Here is a 21,520-nt window from a genome sequence, read left to right on the forward strand (position 1 = left end):
GTCACCATTCAATGCTGTAGATGGAGTCAAATTAATCAAATAACAAGTAGTCATAACAGCCTCATCCCAAAAGGATTTGAGGACACCAGAACTTAACATCATGCAATGCACTTTTTTAAGTATGATTCTATTCATCATTTTGGCTACCCCCGTTCTGTTGGGGACTGTAAGGAACAGTCTTATGTCTAGTTATACCATTTTCTTTACACGTACTATCAAATTTCGTGTTGCAAAATTCTAGGCCATTATCTGTCCTTAAAAATTTGATTTTCTTTCTAGTCTGATTTTTCAATTGTCTCTTCCAGTTATTGAAATTATGAAAAGTCTCAGATTTATCTTTCAATAGAAAGACCCACACATTCCTAGTATAGTCATCAATAATAGACAGAAAATATCTATTTCCACCCGATGTGGGACCCATATATCAGAATGCACATATTCAAGCATGCCTTTAGCTTTATGAACATTCCTGGAGAATGAAGTCTTATGATGCTTACCAAGCACACAATGATCACAAAAATGACAAATCTGACATACAATTATTACCAAATGCACATTTTTCATTAAGTAGTTTAAGTCCCTTAATGCCTACGTATGCAAGTCTATTATGCCATGTGTGTGTGATCAACCTTAGCGGAAGAAATAGAGGAGTTTAAACCTCTAATCACTTTCCCAGTAGTGATATAGATGTCGTTTTCCTTAGTTCCCTTAATGGAAACTAAAGCACCCTTAATCATCTTTAGTATACCATTTTCAATTTTATCAATAAAGTCATCCTTTTCAAGTCTCTCTACTAAAATCAAATTCCTAGACAATTCAGGAATATATCTAACACCTTTTAACGTGTACACAAAATTCGCGTCAAATTTTACGTTTATGTCACCAATTCCAGCAATAGTATAGGCAAAGTTATCACACAACACAACATGCACAGCATTAGATTCATGCAAATTATAAAATCAATTTTTTTTCAGACGTCACATGAAACGATGCACCAGAATCAAGTATCCACTCATGCATGCGGGGATTAGCAGTTATATTTAATTCAACAGTGTATGCAACTGGACTTGTATGCATATATATATCTGACCGTTATCTATCTAAGACGTAGAGGATAACACATTTACCTCATCTCTCTCCTTAATCTTTAACTTACCCTTTTCTTTATGGCAGTCTTTTATAAAACTCCTTGTGTTTTCACAGCCATAACATTTTCTAGCCTTAGTCCTAGATTTTGATCTTGACCTACCGTTGCCCTTCTTTTTCCATCCATTACCACTTGACTTGCCACCACTTTGATATCCATCATGACTATTTTGCTTAAATTGAATTCTATCCCACATGATATATAACTCACCGCTCCTCTTATCGTGTTTTTTAGCCTTAATTTTCATATCTTTATTCCTAAGGGAATCTATGACAATTTCAAGTGTCAACGTATCTCTACCATAATTAATGACATTCTTAACTTCCTTATAGGAATTAGGGATCGCATTGAGCAAAATTATAGCCTTATAAGTTTCGGACACAGTCTCATCACAATTAACTATATCTTGCAGCAACTTGTTAAACATGTCTAAATTGTCATCGAGATCCTTTGAAGGATCCATTTTAAAATTGAAAAAACGTTCGAGCAAGTAAAGTTTATTCGGTTTAGATTTAAGCAAATACAAGTCTTCCAAATTTTTCCAAAGTTCTTTGGTGATTTTCAGTTTACCCACCTTTTTTAAAATGACGTCAGACAAGTGTAAAATGAGTGAAGTGTAAACAAGCTCATCAACTTCTTCTCTTTGTTCTTTTGAAAAATCAGTTGAAAAATTGCGTTTAATGACTTTTGAAACTTTTTGTTGGACTAAAATACCCTTTATTTTTTGTTGCCAAATAGAAAAGTCACCCTTTCCGTTAAAAATCTCCAAATCAAAGTTGTGAATTGTCATCTTCACACAATAGTCAAAGAATGCACAAAACACAATCAAATCACATAAAGTAGTCCTAGGGTCATAGACAATATTCCGTTCTAGATTTCCAGGGTTTCGTAAGACTCGTGGTTTTAAATCAAGGAAATGTTTGAAACGGGTAAGGTCACTATAATTTTAACGGAATTAATAAGTAGCAGAAATAACAATGCAATAGAAACTACGTCTAATAAATAACCAATTTCACGGCAATTATATCACTAAGAATTTTAATACTGATTATAACCCTAATTTCTAGCATAAGCAACGATTGTCAAGCAATGACAACTCCCAAATCTAATGATCACCCCACACGATGATCTGCTAGTGAGAAAATATAAATGTTTCAGTCAATTTACCAGAGCGGACCTATCTGAGTCCGTAACGTGGAGAGATGCGAATTTGCTGCTTTAGGGCCACTACTATTTGCCTTAAAGATTCAGTAAATATAACAATTCTAATCAGCAACAAATGCAAATTGAGGTCAGGGGCAAAATCGTCCAACTTTTTCTGCGCAACCTGAAACACTAAACCAAACACGTCAAAACGTTCAGGAGAATGAAATAAACGAAATGGCAGAAAAAAATCACATTGCAGGGCTGCCATGTGTTGCTGCCGGACGCCGCAATCACCCTCATGCGCCACCTCAAAGGGGGTGCCTCGACCTGTTGGTTATGGGTCTGGCCTCCGTTTGTTCAACGGAGGTTCGGTTTGGAAGTAATTTGAGATTTCAGATTCGATCAAATTGGAGGAGTTGTCGATTTCTTCCAATTTTGAACCGATTTTCGCAAAACAATGCTAACCCACGCTCTAATACCAGATGTAGAGAGTATATTGATCAGCAAAGATAACCCAAGCTCATTTTATACCCACTTTCGACCACTACAAAGTAGACAACTACAAACCCAAGACAATACCAAGTTCATTTTCGATTGCCAATGAGATATATCACTTGGGAGACCACAAAGGTGCAAAAAATCTAATTGAATATCACAACTAAGGTAGTAGTCACAAAGAGACAGAAAGAGCAGAAGAAGAAAACACACAAGAACGGCCAAGAAAGTGAGGCGGCGAACGGGTCTCTCACTTAGAGAGACAAGAGACCAATTTATCTTGTAACCAATGGCCTAAATAAGGTAAGTGTAATTAGGTTAATCAATGGGTTAAGTTAGAAGCCCGAAAGATAAATTAGTGGGCTCACAAGTTTTTTCTCAATTAAAAGGCCATCCAAGGAAGTGGATTGGACCAGGAGCAACACTATAATATTTAGGTTGCTTCGAGTGACTCAATTAATCTTTGAGTTGTATCGACTCGAATGTAGTGTTGGATTCTCGTTCAGTCATTTGGCTAGGCCGACTGAAAAATTAAACCGAATAACATCATAGTGCGAGGAAGTTGTATCACAATTCCTAGGTCGACATTCCTTGCAATTTGGTTTCTCGCGTCGTGGCGTTTAATATTACTGGTAGAGATAATTCTATTTCTTCAGCTGGCATTTCTCAATTTCCAATTTATACTTTTGAAATTAGAAGGCTTTGTTCAGGTAGCAGTAATGAAGTTCAAATATTGGGTAAATTATCAACTTCAATTGTGAAACTTATTGAACTTAAGATTTTTATTCTTCCATTTGTACAGTTTCGCTCGTTCCATCCCATTCATGGTAGCACTATACTCTCCTTTGCAAAAGGTGAAAGGTCGCTAGTGGTAAAACCAATCTTTTACTTCTTCAATCTCAAGCTTAATGTTTTACTCTCCAAGCGACATTGTTTCGATTCAATAATGAATGACAAATTCAATTCTGTAAGTTTATTTTTTTCTAATCTTTATATTTCTTGTTTGCATGCAAGTAAACGATTAACAAATTGGGGCTTTTAATACTGCATATGGGGTTAGCATTGGTGTTTGTTATGTCAATTTTTTTTGCTTCAATTATTTTATTTTTTATTTTTTATAGTGGAATGTTCCTTTTAGTATTAAAGGGTATAGCATTACTACTCAAGCTGCAACCGATCTTCCAGTCAATGGGATGGTTGATTTGACTTTGGGGCAAATTTGTAAAGGTATAGTTGAATGTGAACTTCTTCAATGGTTTGTACAGGAGGTGAGTAAATGACATGTTATATTATACATAATTAGTCAACACTGTTGCTGGTTTTGTGAATAAATTTTTCACCCAGTGTGGTTCTTGTTTATTCAAATTGTCCCACTTTGATCGTAATTGAAGATTCTATATGTTGCCAGCTGATTGTAATTTTTTTAATAAATTCCTCTCTTTAACTTCTTTAAGGTTACTGGAAATGTGATAAGGTTCTAACTGTAAAAGGGCAGATTTCTGTAAGAATCAAAGGAACAACAATATAATATAGAATTAAAAGAAATTACAGCAAGAAAGGAAATAACAAATAGCCATTCGAGAGGGCTAAAACTCTCCTAAATGTCTACCTCCTACTCACTCAATATCAGCCCCCTACTACGTCCATTCTTCTCTCTATTTATAAGTGTTTTGTAACTACTTTGCCTACGTCAGCTACCCAACTAACAGAAATTTTTACATTCAGTTGTTTATCCTTTCTTCCAGGATCTTCTAAAATATATGAAATTAATTGGTGGCTTATCAAAATGGTGATGCGATTATTAGATGTGGTTTTCCTTGCTGTGATTATCATTATACTTGATGTTATATTCTAATCAAGTCAGAACAACTGTATAGTTTAGGATGAATTGGATATTGAAGAAATCACTTGGTGGGGGAACCAAGTCGAAGAATTTCGACCTTTATGTGAAGTTCAAACAGACAAAGCAAACATTGCAATCACGAGCCGTTACAGAGGAAAAATTGCCCATGTTCATATTCCATGCAACAATAAAACTGATAGAACTAGAATTTATTGTAAAATCAAATCCTTAGGCCACTTTCACATAATGGAGTTCTAATATCATCTACCTGTGGTTACAGAGTTAATTGAAGAATAGGTGGCATAATTATGTGTATAACTGTGTCCATAGATAAAGGACTTGCTCCTTTTAGTAGTCTAATATTGAATTATCAATCATGTTCTTTCATTTATGTGTAGATAAAACTTTACTCCCTGGCAAGCAAGATATCCAATTTATGTAATGATGTGGAAAAGAAGCACATTGAACTTTGAATACTGCAAGGATTTAAGACTTTATCCATCATTGTTGAACTTCAAGTAAGGCTTGGTCACGCTTTGTGTTTCTTATCTTATGTTGTGACTTTTGTGTTAAAAGGCATATTAATTTGTTTGTTCACAGTCGATTTTATTGAAACGAAATATATTATACGTGCATGTTTCTATTCTAGATGGCGAACAGATATTCACCATCATTGGTGATGGAAGCAGCTGATTTAATGGCCTCTGTTCTTTCAAATAAAGGAGTAGGGATCATTTTAACTTTTATCTTACCTGCTACATCACCATTAGTGAAATATCAAAGCAAGGATTTCAAGTTAGATTGTTGAACTTTTTAGAATTATAAACCTAGAAATAGATAAAAGTTTATTATTGCTAAGAATCAAATAGTGTAATAAATTCATGTTCATAAATCTGTTTTCTATAGCACAAGCTGTCGGAATTTTTGGGCTGTGTTGGCATCATTGTGATGCAGCACCAATATGATAATTAATAGAAACAGAAGAAAGATTCATAAAGAATGGGGAATTAAGGAAGGGGATAGAAGAAAAATTCAATAGAAGAAGGGGAGGGATGCGCCATAAGCCACCAAAATAATTATTCATTCATTATCAACTGAAAATTACAATGCAAAATAGGTTTAAATAGTAAAGCAACCCTAACGAACTTGGGTCTGAGCCCATACAAGTCCAAATTTAAATAATAGTCCAAGAAAATAAATAAAACTTAAATAAAATAAGTAAACGTCGTCTGATATCCTCATCAACTCTTCCGGGGTGGAAGAAAACTCGACCCTGTCGAGTGGATAGATAGTATAGGCTGCAGTCAATCTAATATTCCAAATGCTTCAAGTCAAGCCACGCGGGACGATTTTTTTGACGAACCAAGTAACGGAATTCTATAATTGATAGTACTGAAAACTGTAACGTATTCCCAAGAATATGATCTGACCAAGGGGGGCGATCTTTCCTTCTAACTAAGTACTGATACTGGACTCTAAATGACCAATACTCATGCACCTCATCTTCAAAATTTCCACATGATTGTACATAATGAGGAGCATAAGAAGCACATCGATCTACCCAACAAACAAGGAAGCACTGAATTTTGCCATCATTGGTCAATACAAAACGTTTATCTAAAATAACATCAATTTTATTTTTGTGTGTTGTGATAGATAGTATTAAAGTAGAAATATCAATATAGTCAAATTGGGGGTCCACAAAGTTAGGTAGAAATGGATCATCAAAGGAAGTAATACAGTGTTTGTAAGTAATGAAATCCTCAATATTTAAAGTAGAGTGGTAGCCAAAATGTGATGAAAGGGCAATGACATGTTTATTTGAACCAACATGCTTTAAAATTTTTAAAGGACCAGCACTACAAGCTTGTAATATGACATAATCCCCAATATTAAATTCAAAATATCGTTTATACGAATCAGCTTGAAGTTTATATAATGCATTACTTGCATTATTTTTTTATTGATCTCAATATGCAAGTCATGAAGATGATATACAAATGCTTTAGCTGACAACGACACACTAGCATGCGAGGACATGGGAATAAGATCTAACGGCCGCCTAGACTTATAACTATGAACAACTTCAAATGAATTTAGACCTAGAGACCGATTCATAGAATTATTATATGCAATGTGAACAATTGGGGGGATCGAGTCTCAATTCTCAAGATTTTTCTGGACTAGAGACTGTAATAAATTGCCAAGACTTAGGTTAACAATTTTGTTTTGACCATCAATTTGAGGTTGGTCAGTAGTGGAGAATTTCAATTTAGTGCTAAGAACAGACGACTGGATTCTCCAAGGGTGACTAGTGAAATCATCAAACTCTTTGAGTTGGGTAAGGGTATGACATATAACATGTGATCGAGAGTTGTCGAAAATAAGGGGTATAGTTTCTAAAGTCTTGGGATGGGTCGGGATTCCACTTAAGAAAGTGTCCTCACTATCATCCAAGTCATCAAAATCTTCAAGTTTATACTCATAAACTAGATCTTCTAATGACTCTTCTATTACATCTTTTCGTTCTTCTATGACTAAGGCTCGGTTAGGATATTTGGAAGAGATGTGGCCAAAGTCCTTACAACTGATGCGTAGCAGGTGAGAAGAAGTCCTTGGAGTTTAAAAAATTTTACACTTATTTTCCAAGATTTGAGGAACATTAGACGGGGAAGGTCGTAGAAGAGACTTAACAGGTGGAGGTGGAGCCAATGAGACGGAAGAATGGTTGTCAATACGCCTTCTATAAGGAGAAGGGGGCCTTAAACTATCATGACCTTTACACTTATTTTTCCAAATGGGAGGAACACTAGACTAGGGAGGTCCTAGAAGGGACTTAACAAGAGGAAGTGGAGCCAATGAAACCGAAGGATGATTGTTGTTACGCTTTCTACGTGAAGAAGATGACTTTGGGCTATCACGACCTTTACACTTGTTTTTCCAAAGGGAAGGAACATTAGATTGGGAAGGCTCTATGATAGACTTATGATGAGATGACGCTAATGAGATGGGTGAACGATGGTGATCACGCTTTTCATTTGCAGTACTAATAAGTAACTCGTAGTCTCGAGCTGAAGAGTAAGCTTGATCAAGAGTAGTGATGCCTCGAAAGAAAAGCTCGCGCCTAAGTTTATCTCGTAGACCTTGTATAAACCTACTTAAAGTCAGGGCCTCATCCTCAATGACATGACATTTCACTCGAAATTCCTCAACTCGAGCAATGTATTTAGTTACTAGCCGATTCTCTTGTGTAAGGGTGTTCCATTGGGTAAAAATTTCATGATCTAAGCAACCATCGAAAGTAGGAGTATCTAAGTCAATGTCTCTAAAGAAACACTCCTTACGACGAGGAAGAAAATGAGTGCCATGATGACTATGGCCTTGTTCTCGCTCACAAACCTGATCTCTATTCCTAAGATCGAGTTGAAAATATTTTTGATCCCTTTGTTCACGATAATATTGTCTATTATGAGATGCTTCAGAATTAGTGTCAGTCAAACGAGGGGTTCGCTTAAAATTGCTCAACTTAGCAGCTAGGTTCTTTCTCTCCTCACGAGTAGCAGTTATGTCCGATTGGACAGTCGATAGGCTAGTGGCAAATTGTGCTAATTGTCTAGTGAGTGCATCAAATTGGGATGGATCCATGGTCAATGTATTGGAAATAGAGACAACAAGACGACCACTACGCAACTACATGCAATGTAATACCAGCTAAATGACGTGCAATGATGAGATCAATGAACAATAAATGCAAGTAGTGAAAAATAATAAATTAAGCATTTTTTTTTCAGGGATAAGTAAATTCAAATATGGCAAGCTAATATTGCTGGTACATGTAAAATGGCAAAGCAAAGGTCAACACACTAGTCAAATTCTCCAATCAATTTAAGTGGGGAACAATGGAAGTCAATTCGTTTACTAGTGTCAATTTGATTAATGGTTTCAATCAAGTGGGGTTTAAGGCTAAAATTATCATGATAACAGCAGCACAAGATTTTAATTGATGCAATTTTAAAAATGAAGCAGTAGTATAAATCAATACTAAATAGAGATCAAGGACTTCTTATTGTTTAGTTTTGATTATTTGTATGCCGATTGATCTGAATTGCCGACTTATGAGCCCCAACTATGCTTCTATTCTTCCCTTTGTGTCCACTGGTTTTAACCCCTATTGACTATAACTTGTGCTGGTTCTAGTGTCGACGTAATACTGAGTGTGGTTACTGTGACTTTTAGATTGTTGAGATGGATGAGGAAATATATGAGTGTGGTAACTTTGGTGAAAGTGTATGATCTTGGGTTGGTGGTAGTGGCCTATGGCGATGAAGCGGTAGTGCTTTGGATGCCTGGGTAGATAATGGAGTGGTGGCGTTATGGTGATTAGAGGCGGCGGCGGCAAGAGAGTGGTTGTGAGAGAGGAATCGAGTGAAACTGTGGGGTATTTGATGTTAATGAATTGGTTATAATCGGGCTTGGTTGGATATTTGAGACTAGGCCTGATGGGAAGGGGTTTAGATCCTGTTATAGAGATGGGCCAGCTGGGATTAGTGTTTGGGGAGTGGGCCTGGATCGTAGAGAGTAGTCTAGGTTAGTTGGGCTAAATATGTAATAAATGGGCTGGGGATTGGGTTATTGGCCGGGTTGGATAATTGGGTTGATGTAATGGCCTTATTGGGCTGAATATGAGATGTGGAAAATGGCCTCTTGGACTTGGGCTACTTATGATTATGTGGATGTTGATTGAGCTTGAGTAACGGGTTAAATGATTTGGAGACTAGAATATTTGACTGGGTGTTATAATGGGCAGTTTGGATTAATAATTGATTGTGTGTATGGATTAGGGTTTGCAGGAAGCAGTAACAGTAACATAACAACTCGGTTTTTTTTTTTTAATTTTTTTTTCCGCAGGTGAACACTGGAGCAGTACTCCTTTTTTTTTTTTTAATGAAGAACAAATAACGACAAAATGGGAAATACTAAAAAAAAACTGCTGCCGCCATTATTTTTGTGTTGTTTTACAAGTTTTGGGATCTACAAATTTTTGGGAAGAGAGTGGGAAGAAATTTTGGAATTTAGAAGAGATTTTACCCAAGTTTCGGCTCTTATACCAAATTTGATGCAGCATCAATAGGATAATTAATAAAAACAGAAGAAATATTCAGAAAGAATGGGGAATTAAGGGAGGGGATAGAAGAAGAATTCAATAGAAGAAGGGGAAGGATGAGCCATAAGCCACCAAAATAATTATTCATTCATTATCAACTGAAAATTACAATGCAAAATAAGTTTAAATAGTAAAGCAACCCTAACGAACTTGGGCCCGAGCCCATACAAGTCCAAATTTAAATAATAGTCCAAGAAAATAAATAAAGCTTAAATAAAATAAGTAAACGTCGTCCGATGTCCTCATCACATTGTCTTGCTCGTTGTCAACTCCAGAATCAGTTTTACTGAAGAAAATAATGCTGGAAATGCAGCAACTGCCCTCATGGCTCGATTTGCTCCAAAAGCCTAGGTTTGCCCTTCTGAAATGGCTTCCAACTACTAAATAGAAGTGATTCAATCTGTTCCTAACACCAGGTTTTGAGAGTTGGAAAATGGAGTAGGGAAGAAGCCTCAATGTTGGTTCTTGGGAACATAATATCAAACTTGGAGATATTATTCCAATTGATGCACGGCTTGTAGAAAGCAGTCCTCTTAAGATTGATACATCCTTTAATAGTTATTATTAAAAACTGGGAACTTAAAACAAGGTTATTCATCTAGCTTCAAATAGGGTTTGCACTTGGCCTATTTTTTCTTTGACCAAAGTTGCTATGAATAAAATACTTCATTTGCTTTCCAAAAACTCATTTAACGCACATATCTCATCAATCATTAATATTCAATCCACTAACATTACCTTCAAATAAAGGCAATATGTGCATTGCAGGGGCACATCACTAGTATTTAGAAAAGTGTCTTTTATTGCTTTTTGCTCACCTCGTGAACTTGTTCAGTATTTAGCTATTTGAGTATTTCAGGAAAGTGGGGGCTGTACTGCCTGTGCTGTCATTTGCCCTGCGAGTGCATTCATGGTAAAAAAGAATGCCAAATGGGGGATGTGTTGCGGTCCTAGGAGGCAAACGAAGCTTGATAGAGGAATGCTATATGTAGTGGACTAAGTTATTTGTATACTATGGTTGACAGATTGATGACATGGAAGTGTTATAATTATTGTAAATTCGATAAGTCAGGGTGTAAATCAGGATGAAAATGTAGCAAGATTGATAAATGGGAACTCGATAATGACATCTCTAGCCATAATCCCAAGCTGCTACAGGCCTTCAAAGGCGATCAAAGGGCCAAAACTTCTTGATCAACTAATGGGCATCAAATAAGGGCTTATTAAAAAAACTGACAATTTTATTCAAACACTTAATTTTAAGTATTTAATTTGATAAAGAAATATTATATAGTCAAAATAAATATATGTTGATTTCGTTCATAGTAATATATAATATAAACTGACCAATTCAACTAGAAAATATAATATTATCTAATGCGATACGGTACAAACAATTCTAAGCGATTAAATACAAGACTTTTTAGTAACCTTAATTATAATAAAACTTGGATGCCACCTGACACAAGAAGTTCGCTCTCGTCAGTAACATTTAACTCATTTGTTTCATGTAAAACATCAAGTTGAATTGTAATGTTCTATAAGATCTCTTCTGCATTGTACCAAAATTTAATAAATAAATTTACTATGTATCTATTTGTTCAAGACTTTAGATGAGAAAATTTAACGATCAAATGTCAAGATATTTTTGCAGCTGTGGGCATTTTGAAAATTATTTTCACCTTTTAACAACTTGAGTTCTATGTGAGTATATCTTTACTAAGAAGTTGACTAAGATTTTTAACATTGCTCGCAGCAAATGGAGTTTTCATTAAAGTATTTAAAATTCCACCTCAAATTGGGTACTTCAAAATGTTGACAAAGAGAAGACTGCTATTTGATAAGGAAAATTGCACTTTAATGTTATTTAGTTGCTTAGGTGAAAATTACAAAAAGAAACAAACGAGAAAATTGTTTAGAAACACCACTAAAGGCATCAGTAAGTGTGAATCTTTAAGGGAGATGCACTTGATGAAGGAATGGTGTTGTCATCAGTACTTGTCCATGTGTAGTCATCGTCTGAAGTCATGATTGATTTTGACTTGTGCAAATATGTGCCTTGAGATGTGGTATCAGAAGCACTTGAAAGCATTTGGCACATTCTAATACTCTCCAACTCTATGGCTACTTCTTTCATCGTTGGTCTTTTTTTCCCATATCAAGTTTAAGCACCTTTGTGCTAGTTTGGCCACTGCATTAAGCTCTTCTATCTTATCTTGCTCTAAAACTTATATGTCAAGAATTGTTTCAGGCTGTTTTCTCTCCATGCACAACAAAAATTTTGCTGCCAAACTTCTCTCCTTTTCTGTTCTATCAAGAGATATTGGCCTTTGTCTAGTCAAGAGCTCCACAAGAACAACTCCAAAATTGTAAACATCACTTTTTTTCTATAAATTGCCTTGACCGGAAGTACTTTGGATCTAAGTATCCGAATGTTCCTTTTACTAGCGTAGTTAGATGAGTTTGATCCATTGCGATTGACCTTGAAATTTCAAAATCTGAGACTTTTGGTACATATTTTTCATTAAGAAGTATATTGGTCGACTTAATGTCTCTATGATAGATGGGAATAGATATTGCAGAATGAAGATAGGCCAATGCTTCTGCCACTTCTATAGCAAATTTCAAGCACATGTTCCATGAGAATGGAAACTCATGACTCTTATCATGGATAAGATCTAAAAGAGTTCCATTTGAAATGAATTCATAAACTAGCAAAGGAACTTCTGTTTCGAGGCAACATCCTAATAGTTTAACTACATTCCTATGAATGATTTGCGAGAGCATGACGACCTCGTTAGTGAATTGTTTTGCTTGATTTTCATCTACTTTCTTGGATTTCTTTACTGCTACAATTTTTCCATCAGATAACATACCTTTATAAACCGTCCCTTGATCTCCTCGACCAAGTATTCGACTTTCATTGAAGAGGTCAGTGGCTTTCTCTAGCTCTTTCATAGTGAAAAGTCGTGTTTTTTCAAGTATACATTCATCTGTTGATATTTGTTGTTGCAGCAAGAGACCACCATTCTGTTTGAAGAATTTTTCTTTGTGCCTTTTGATTTTTCTCTTCTTCAGAAACTTGTACAACCAAAAACTAGTTGATAATAGTAGTAATCCCATTCCAATGCCCAAGCATAATCCTGAAAGTGTAAACACATGCAACATAATTAAAGACAAGACGATCACACCGAATTTGGACTTCAATCATGTAGTTTTCCATGACTAGGATTTTTGATTTTTATTGTTTATTTACGAATTACTCCCTTTTTTCTTTTTTCTTTTTTCCCTTTAACTGCGTCAAACAAACTATAAATCAACCTAATCATTTTCGCAGAACCATATATTGGTCAATTTGAAAATCAAGATGTAAATAAAAAATATTCCCCAATTTGTTTGTCTTGCCAGTCAAATTCGGCGTTTGATTTCTCGAAAAAAATTAACATGCTATCTGGAAGAGGAAAAGTTAGAAAAATATATCAAGTTGCTTAATATGTGAAAGTTTAATTAAAAATTACCTATTGTTAGTTTCATATGGAATGGGACACCCACGGTACTAAAAAACAACAAGTACCATTTTTTCTACCATCAACATAATATCCATCGGGGCAGGAACAATAATAGGAACCCAGAGTATTGATGCAAATTTGACTTGAGATGCATGGATTATTGTCGCATTTATTTATATCTGTCATCAGATCCAGCATCACAAAGAAATAACTTTTAGATTTTTATATTATACTAAGCAATATAATTAATAAGATTTTAATTAAGTAGCTACGGATTTTAATTTTAAAACAAAACTAACCTTGGCATCCTAAATCGAGGTATGGATTGCCCTTGTATCCCTCTTTGCACTTCCAGCAAACTCCTCCAAAACTGTCATCCAAGACAATGCAAAGACTATTCTTTCGACATAAATGATCATAGCGACTGCAATTACTATCCTTTCGGCATAAATGATAATTATAATCAAGGTAGTTCATGAAGCAGTTAACTATTCTCCAATCTAACACTATTGGCTTATCCATGAACTCTTTACCGTTCTGGAATGTTTCTGGAGCATTGAGACTAGGTAAAGGGTAAGTGAAATCATGACCGTCCATCATTCCAACGAATGCTAGGCTGCACGGGTAAACTTTACTTTTCGACCAAATAATATGCGCGTCCATCAATCGAACTTTCAGATAATCGCCTTTGGATATGAAGGCCCAGAAATAGCCATAAGTGTTCGCACATGATCCGATACTACCATAATAGATTTTAGTGTTACTTGGGGTACAATATGAAACAGCAGCAACACTACTGTTGGCATTACTTTTATTTGATTCTACCAAAGCCAAGTCATCACAACCAACGACTGTGATCTGATTTGAGTCTGAAAAGGAGTAAGGAGACAGTGACAAATCTATATCTATATCGGTCTTGTTAGGATCTTGCTCTATGCCATAGCAGGCCATAGCCAGTTGTAGCGTCAAGTTCTTAACATAAATTTGGGTTTCTGAGATATTAATGACCACAAATTGATAAGTGATACGGATGGGCTCGACCTCATAAGTGCGAAACTCAATCTCAAGGTAAGGTTTTGGAGGGTTGGAAGAATTAAGGTAGATGATTTCAAAGTTCCAATCCATAGAACAATTTGGCCCGATGCCAAACCAGGATGAAGCTTGGGTGAAACTAAGTGGAGGTCCGAACCGACTGATGTTGAAGAATCAGCGGATGAGTTGTGGTTAGGGGTGAAATGCCATCTGCTTGGACAGTCAGCTGGTATATGGAAGGGGGCAGCAGTGGCATTTAATAGCAGTGAAACCAAGAAGAATATATGGAACAAAAGAGAGTGCATATTAATCATGTTTTGCTTTGTAATTTGGACGTTCAAATAGATTAGGCAAGGCTAATCTATATATAGACAAAACCTATATTAATATTGTTACGTGTTAACATACTTGGCCGACCCACTGCGCCCATGACCCACTTCTGCCAAACGATGTGGCATCTTATCTGAGAAGTGAATATGCCGACGTGGTCTCCAGTCGAGGCCCTTCACTCTAAGGCCCTAAGGCTCTAAATAGCGCTCCTTCCCAACGATCCGATCTTACACAATGATCCTTCCTGATCGATTGATGGGACACCCATCATAGAATAAAAGTGTCTTATCTTGTCAATGTAGTGGTGGAGCCGTCGATTAATAAATGTTTAGCAGGCTAGAAAGTCAAATGTGATACCTATAATTTGACATATAAACTTACGAGATGAGGCCACGGGTACTCCCAACCAAGGGCCACAATCTAAGTTGTAATTCTATAAATATTTCCCTTATGTAACATTAAAGGGCGAATGCAAGATTGAACACAAGAACAAATACAACATTCTTTACATTTTACTTTCTTGCAACATATATGAATTCATATACGCATTCTACAAACATCGATTGGTAATTGTTGTACAATCGTTATGACATCTCGTCGAATTTCGAACGTTCTCGACCTGCGCCTTTGAGTCACTCCCATGCCTCCTTTTACTATTGATTCTAGATCGTCCATGTGTCTTAGCGTGTTGGACCAGGCTTACGTGTGTGCGGGTGGGTCTAGTATCTGTTGGCAACATATTCTGGGGTCAACAGATTGGCGCCGTCTGTGGGAAATCACACCATAACCAAGAGTAACTGTGTGGAAAAGCTGACTAAAGAAAAATATTTGGGCATCCCCCTTGAAAAAGGATTTGTTCTTGGAAAAGAATAAATGGAAGCCCCATAATTTGGAACAATTTGAAGTTGGAACAGAAAAGAATGAGTTCAGACGAGGATGTGCCCCCAGGAGAGTAAGGGAAAATGTGGGAATGCCTCCACTAGTAGCAGCCCTTGCAGCTCGGCATCGACCTCACCACCATAACAGAAGAGGTGGCATGCGGATGGCTGCTCAGTTGTCGAGAGAGATGGCCACCATGGCCGCAAATGTTAGGGACATTGCTAGCCAAAACATGGCCATGAGAGAACTCATGGCCCAAATGCAAAGCCAAGGAGGATTCCCTATTCCTCCCTATGCACCCCAAGGACATTACGACCAAGATGAAGAAATCCAAAGCCAAAGTGCTGTATCGCCAGAATACAGCTGAGGCAGAAGCTCCAACAAGAGGGAAGTATAAGTTGATGTTTCCTCCAATTATGCTGCAGGTCGACCCACCGAGGCCCGTTATAACCAGGACAACTTTCCACTAGCATATGAGCCAGAACAAAGACCTAGGAGATCTAACAGCGTCTTTGACAGAATAAGCCCCGCGGAATCGAGGCACAAGCAACAGCAACAACATCAATGCGAGCCTCAGGTTAGACCACAGCCCCCACTTTCAATGACTCATCAGCCGGAAGAAAGGCATGAAAATGCCCCTGATGCTGCTCCACCTAGAAATAGGCGTTAAAGGAGGGAAGAGGAGGCTGGACCCAAGTTGGACCCTCTCATCAACCACCCAGGTATGAAGCCGAAGAGAACAATGACTCGGATGAGTAGCAGAGGTCCTGTGACTTGGATGATGATGATGAAAATCTCCTATTTTCAAGGGAACTAAGGAATGCCCAGGTCCTGAGCTATTATGTGATGCCCAAAATACCAAAGTATAACGGGAGAGGCAACCCGGAGAAACATCTAAGCGCTTATAAAACCTATATGAGCCTTAGAGGCGCTACCCCAGCTGTGAAGTGTAGAGCTTTTCATTTGACACTTAGTGGAGCAGCTGAAATCTGGAATAGCCGACTGCCACCTGGGAGCATAAGGAGTTGGCCAAAATTCAAGAACACTTTCCTAAAAAGGTTTGTAGTGAGCAAAGAGGGAGAAGCCCCTATCCAGCGCCTTCAAGACATGAGGTAGGCGCATGGAGAATCCCTAAAAAGCTTTTTATCACGCTATGCTGATGAAATGACGTACTGTGTGCAAGTCATCGATCGTGAGGCTTTATCAGCAAAACTAAGATCCCACTACCTATGACGCCCTGTTGGAAATGATGAGGTGGGAGATTATCAATGAGGAGCTAATTAAACATAGGAATTGGGCCAGTAGAGGCCTCCCACCTCAACAGAGACAGCACGTCAGGGGACCGACCTCCACTTGATGGATTGTCAAATGAACCCGTCTGGTAATGGAAATGCAGGGCAAGAACTTGCCACAACCACTTTGAACGCAGTCCCAACTTTGGCATATGAAGATGTTGACCCAACTACCACCGCTCCGCAAGTAGGAACTTCGCAACAGGCCCCCCGTAGAGTAAGAGGTCGGGGGCACAGTTTAGGGCCTAGGAATAGGCCTAAGTAGAATCCCCTAGATTATTGTACGTACCACCGCTCCTAAGGTCATAACACGTCCGAGTGTTGGGAGTATGCATACTACAATTGATGGGAACACCCTCAAGACTGGAGGAATGAGTCACCACAGGCGATCAGGTCCCCGCCTACGAACGACTAGCGATAGAGGCGTGAGGAGGCCGCTCCCCTCCAGCGAGATATATCCCCCCACCGAAGGAAACATGACGTGGAGAGATCCAGGGAAGGATACATGCATCATAGAAATCGCCACGCATAAGAAGAGGCCCCTATTCAACGAGGTGGATACCATATTTGGAGGCCTCTACGTGAGAGGTGAGACCTGGAACGCAAAACTAAACTATGCTCGAGAGGCTAAACGCCTCCTACTAACCAGTTGTATTGTGGACAACAGCTCCCGAAGAAATCAAGTGCGGCCCCTCGTCTTCACCTAGGAGGACTTTGAAGGGGTTCAGTACCCCCATTGTGATGCACTTGTGGTCAGGGCGGTTGTGGCCCACAATGGGCTCAAGCGAATGCTAGTAGACAATAGCAGCTTCGTCAACATCTTGTTTGGGTCCACCATTGATAAGATGATCCTGGACCACAAGCTGACACCCACCACCACTCCTCTATACGGATTTACCGGAGATAGTATCACTCTGAGAGGAAAAATAACATTGGCGGTAGAGATGGGAGAGTCCCCCTAAACCACCATGAACTTTATGAAATTCCTCATTGTTAACAGTTGGTCAGCTTACGATGGAGTCTTGGGTAGACCAGCCCTGAAGGAGTTAGGAACCGTCACCTTCATCCACCACCTTTGCATGAATCTCCCAACTGAGAATGGGGTGATAATAGTGAGAGGTGACCAAAGAGGATCCAAAGAATGCTACCTGAGTTCCATTAGAAATTTTGAGCCCCGAGATGTACATACCATCCTGATTGATGTGGATATAGCAGATGTCCCAAGCAAGGCCCCTCCCGAACGAGAGGATGTTGACATGGTCAATGCACCTCCCGAGCAGGAAGAACTCTCCATGATCGATGAGATCGATCCTCGTGTGATTGAACACGAACCCCAAAAAACTCTGGTTGAGGAACTAGAAAGCTTCTCGATCAACCCCCGCAACCCCACGAAGGTGTTGAAAGTAGGCAAAGGCCTGTGTAACGACATGAAAGAAAAATTGAAAGACTATCTCTGTAAGAACCTTGACATCTTTGCTTGGAGGCATGAGGACATGGTGGGCATAGACCCCAAGGTTAGCTATCACCACCTAAAAATAGATCCTAAGGTTGTCTCGCACCGATAGAAGAGACGAGCCCTTAACCCAGAAATGTATGAGGCTCTGAAGGAAGAAGTACCGAAGCTAATCAAGAATGGCTTCATCAAAGAGGCCATCTACCTGAAGTGGGTCTCCAACCCGGTGCTAGTCAAGAAACACAATGGTAAGTGGATGGTATGTATTGACTTTACAAATCTCAATAAGGCATGCCCCAAAGACAGCTTCCCACTTCCGAGAATTGATCAATTAGTAGACTTTACCATCTGGCATGAGCTCCTGAGTTTCATGGACACCTGCTCTGGCTATAACCAAATACCCATATACCCGACCGATGAGGAGAACACCTCCTTTATCACTAACAGAGGCCTTTACTACTACAAGATGATGCCCTTTAGGTTGAAAAACACCGGTGCCACCTATCAAAGGCTTGTCAACAAAATGTTTGTGGACCTCATCGGCAAAGCAATGGAAGTCTATGTAGATGATATGCTTGTGAAAAATCTGAAGGCGGACGACCATGTGACGTACTTGGATGACACTTTTCAAACCTCTGAAAGTACAGGATGAAGCTCAACCCCCTCAAGTGCGCTTTTGGCGTTGCCTCCGGCAAATTCGTGGAGAACATGGTCAATTAAAAAGGGATCGAAGCCAATCCTGAAAAGATCAATGCCTTGCTCGAGATGAGATCACCCCAGAAACCCAAAGAAGTCCAAAGCCTAATGGGACAAGTGGAAGCCGCAACCACTTTGTCTTCAAGGCCACCAATAAATGCCTCCCGTTCTTCAAAATGTTGAAAGCTGGGAAGAAATTCAAATGGAATGAGGAGTGTGAAGAGGCCTTCCAGGGCCTAAAATGGCATCTAGGGCAGGCCCTCTCCTCTCCAAGCTAAAGCCCGACGATATCCTTCAACTATACCTGGTTGTCTCCAATGAGGCCATCACCGCGGTCTTAACCCGAGAGGAAGAAACCACCCAACTCCCCGTGTATTACACCAGCAAGGTACTCCTGTCTCCGAAAACTCGCTATCCCTATATGGAGAAGCTACCTTTAGCCTTGATCACAGCTTCTAGGAAGTCGAGGCCCAACTTCTAGGCATACACCATTCACGTGCTAACCAACTTCCCCTTGAGGCAAGTACTACAGAAGCCAGATGCCTTAGGTAGACTACTGAAATGGGTAGTGAAATTAAGTGATTTCAACATTGTCTTTAAGATAAGGGTAGCCATCGAGGGCCAAGATTTAGCTGATTTTGTGGAAAAGTTCACCAATGTACCTGAGGTAGAAGAGGTTATGGAACTTGTTGAGCCCCCCACGTGGAACTTGTTCGTGGATGGTTCGGCTGGAGACACAAGTTCGAGAGCTGAGGTAGTCCTGGTCAGCCCAGAAGGTCACAAGTTGAACTCAGCCGTGAGGTTCAGATTTAAGGCCACCAACAACGCTGTTAAGTATGAGGCACTCCTCGCAGGCCTCAAATTGGCCAAAGAAATGCAAGTAAGGAGGCTGCGTATCAACAGTGACTCCCAGCTGGTGGTAAGCCAAATGAATGATAGCTTTTCAGCGAGGGACAAAACCATGGCCTCCTACTTAAAGATGGTGATGAACCTTCTCCCATCCTTTGAAAAATTCGAAATATTACAGATCCCTCGCCTCAAGAATGCGCATGCAGATGCACTCTGTTCACGAAATTATTTGTTCCGATTTAAAATCCACCGCAAGTGTGCGGCTCGTTAATAAGTAGTAAAATGGACTATGAGTCCAACTATCGATCCCACAAGGATTGAATTAGTTCGAATTAACCTATTATGACCTTAACCGATACACGAAAATCAAATTGAGGTTTTGTATTTTAACTAACAAGATGTAACCTTTGATACAAGTATGAATGAAGAATTATACTAAATGCAAAATAACTTGGACGTAATTTACTAGAATTTTATGGAATTAATGGATATTTCTATCCCCTATCGGACCCTATGATGATTTATACTATGTCGAACCTATTTTCCTTCTTTCAAATGCATAAAACAGGCCACCACAATCATATAATCACGTGCACAATAATCATATGAAAATAAAAACGTAATAAATCAATCAAATTCGGAACTTGCATTTAAATACGTCAAAAATCCAAAACAACAATCAAACGTAGTATTGCAAGGTTCACTGATCTCCTAGCAATGATAAATCTAGCCTAACATGCTAAAAAGAAGAAAATATAAAAATATTTGAAGAAACGTCATCACCTGAATCAATCTTCAATCCAATCTTCACTTGGCGCGATGTTATCCTCTTGTTCTCTCCTCATTTCTCCTTCAAAATCTCTCAAAAACTTGTAAAAATGGTATCCCCCCTCGTTCTGGTCATCTTTTGGTATTTATATCCCATGAAAATTTTGTTACCAAAAGAGTTTTAATCGTACAAGTAAAATTTTTACTCCAGAAAACTACCATGTGACCACATGGTTTTAATCCATGCGGCCGCATGGTTATGCCATACTCAGGGGCGGAGCCACTATAGGCCCAGTGCGGGCAGATGCCCGCACTAGACTTTTGGGGAAATTTTTTTTTTTTTTTTAAGGTTTGTTTGTTTAATCAAGTAACTCAATTCTCGATCCAGCACAGAGAGAGAAGCCCAATTGTGCAAGGTCATGACCCGTTTTAGACCCATTCATATCAAAATTTAATTAAATCAATTGTTGACCCAAACTCATTCATTCATTTCAAAATTTCTGCCTTCATGACTTTGTCTGTGACGATTTCACACTTCGCCACCCACTTCCCTTTCCACTGGTGACAAAGCCCGCCATTCCCTTCCCTCTCCGTCAATCGTTGTCTTCGACAGTCGTCACAGTACAATCGTCGTTCCCTTTCCCTCTCCGACAGTCCATTATTGTATATCTCCTACTCTAGGCTCTCATCTTGACATCTCACATCTCTGACTCCGACTTTACATCCTCAACTCTGCCAAGGCACTAAGTGCCAACGCCAACCAGCCGAGCCGACAAAAGAAGAAGCCAGATTCCAGAAAGCAAAAGGCGAAGCCCCAAAATTTTTTTCCCTTATTTTGTTTTTGGTTATTTCAGTTTGTGTAAATTGTAATAATATTTTTTTTTGTTTTTTGTTTTTAACATATTAAATTAGCACTT

At 38.6% G+C, this 21,520-nt stretch overlaps 2 protein-coding genes across 2 annotated transcripts; both read right to left on the bottom strand.

The window, feature by feature from the left end:
- Positions 1-12,171: 12,171 nt before the first annotated feature.
- Positions 12,172-13,050, bottom strand: LOC111375797 (putative wall-associated receptor kinase-like 11). Its single transcript, XM_022998690.1, has one exon. The coding sequence runs from the start codon at positions 12,961-12,963 to the stop codon at positions 12,172-12,174; it is 792 nt and encodes a 263-aa protein (XP_022854458.1). The 5' UTR covers positions 12,964-13,050.
- Positions 13,044-14,650, bottom strand: LOC111375798 (wall-associated receptor kinase 2-like). The gene is made up of 4 exons (XM_022998691.1): positions 14,455-14,650; positions 13,604-14,296; positions 13,370-13,483; positions 13,044-13,090 (listed from the first exon to the last, which is right to left on the bottom strand). Exons 1-4 carry the CDS (start codon positions 14,648-14,650, stop codon positions 13,044-13,046), a joined length of 1,050 nt encoding a protein of 349 aa, XP_022854459.1.
- Positions 14,651-21,520: the final 6,870 nt, after the last annotated feature.

Source organism: Olea europaea, unplaced genomic scaffold, assembly GCF_002742605.1.
Source record: "Olea europaea var. sylvestris unplaced genomic scaffold, O_europaea_v1 scaffold1415, whole genome shotgun sequence".
In the NCBI taxonomy this organism is placed as follows: Eukaryota; Viridiplantae; Streptophyta; class Magnoliopsida; order Lamiales; family Oleaceae; genus Olea; species Olea europaea.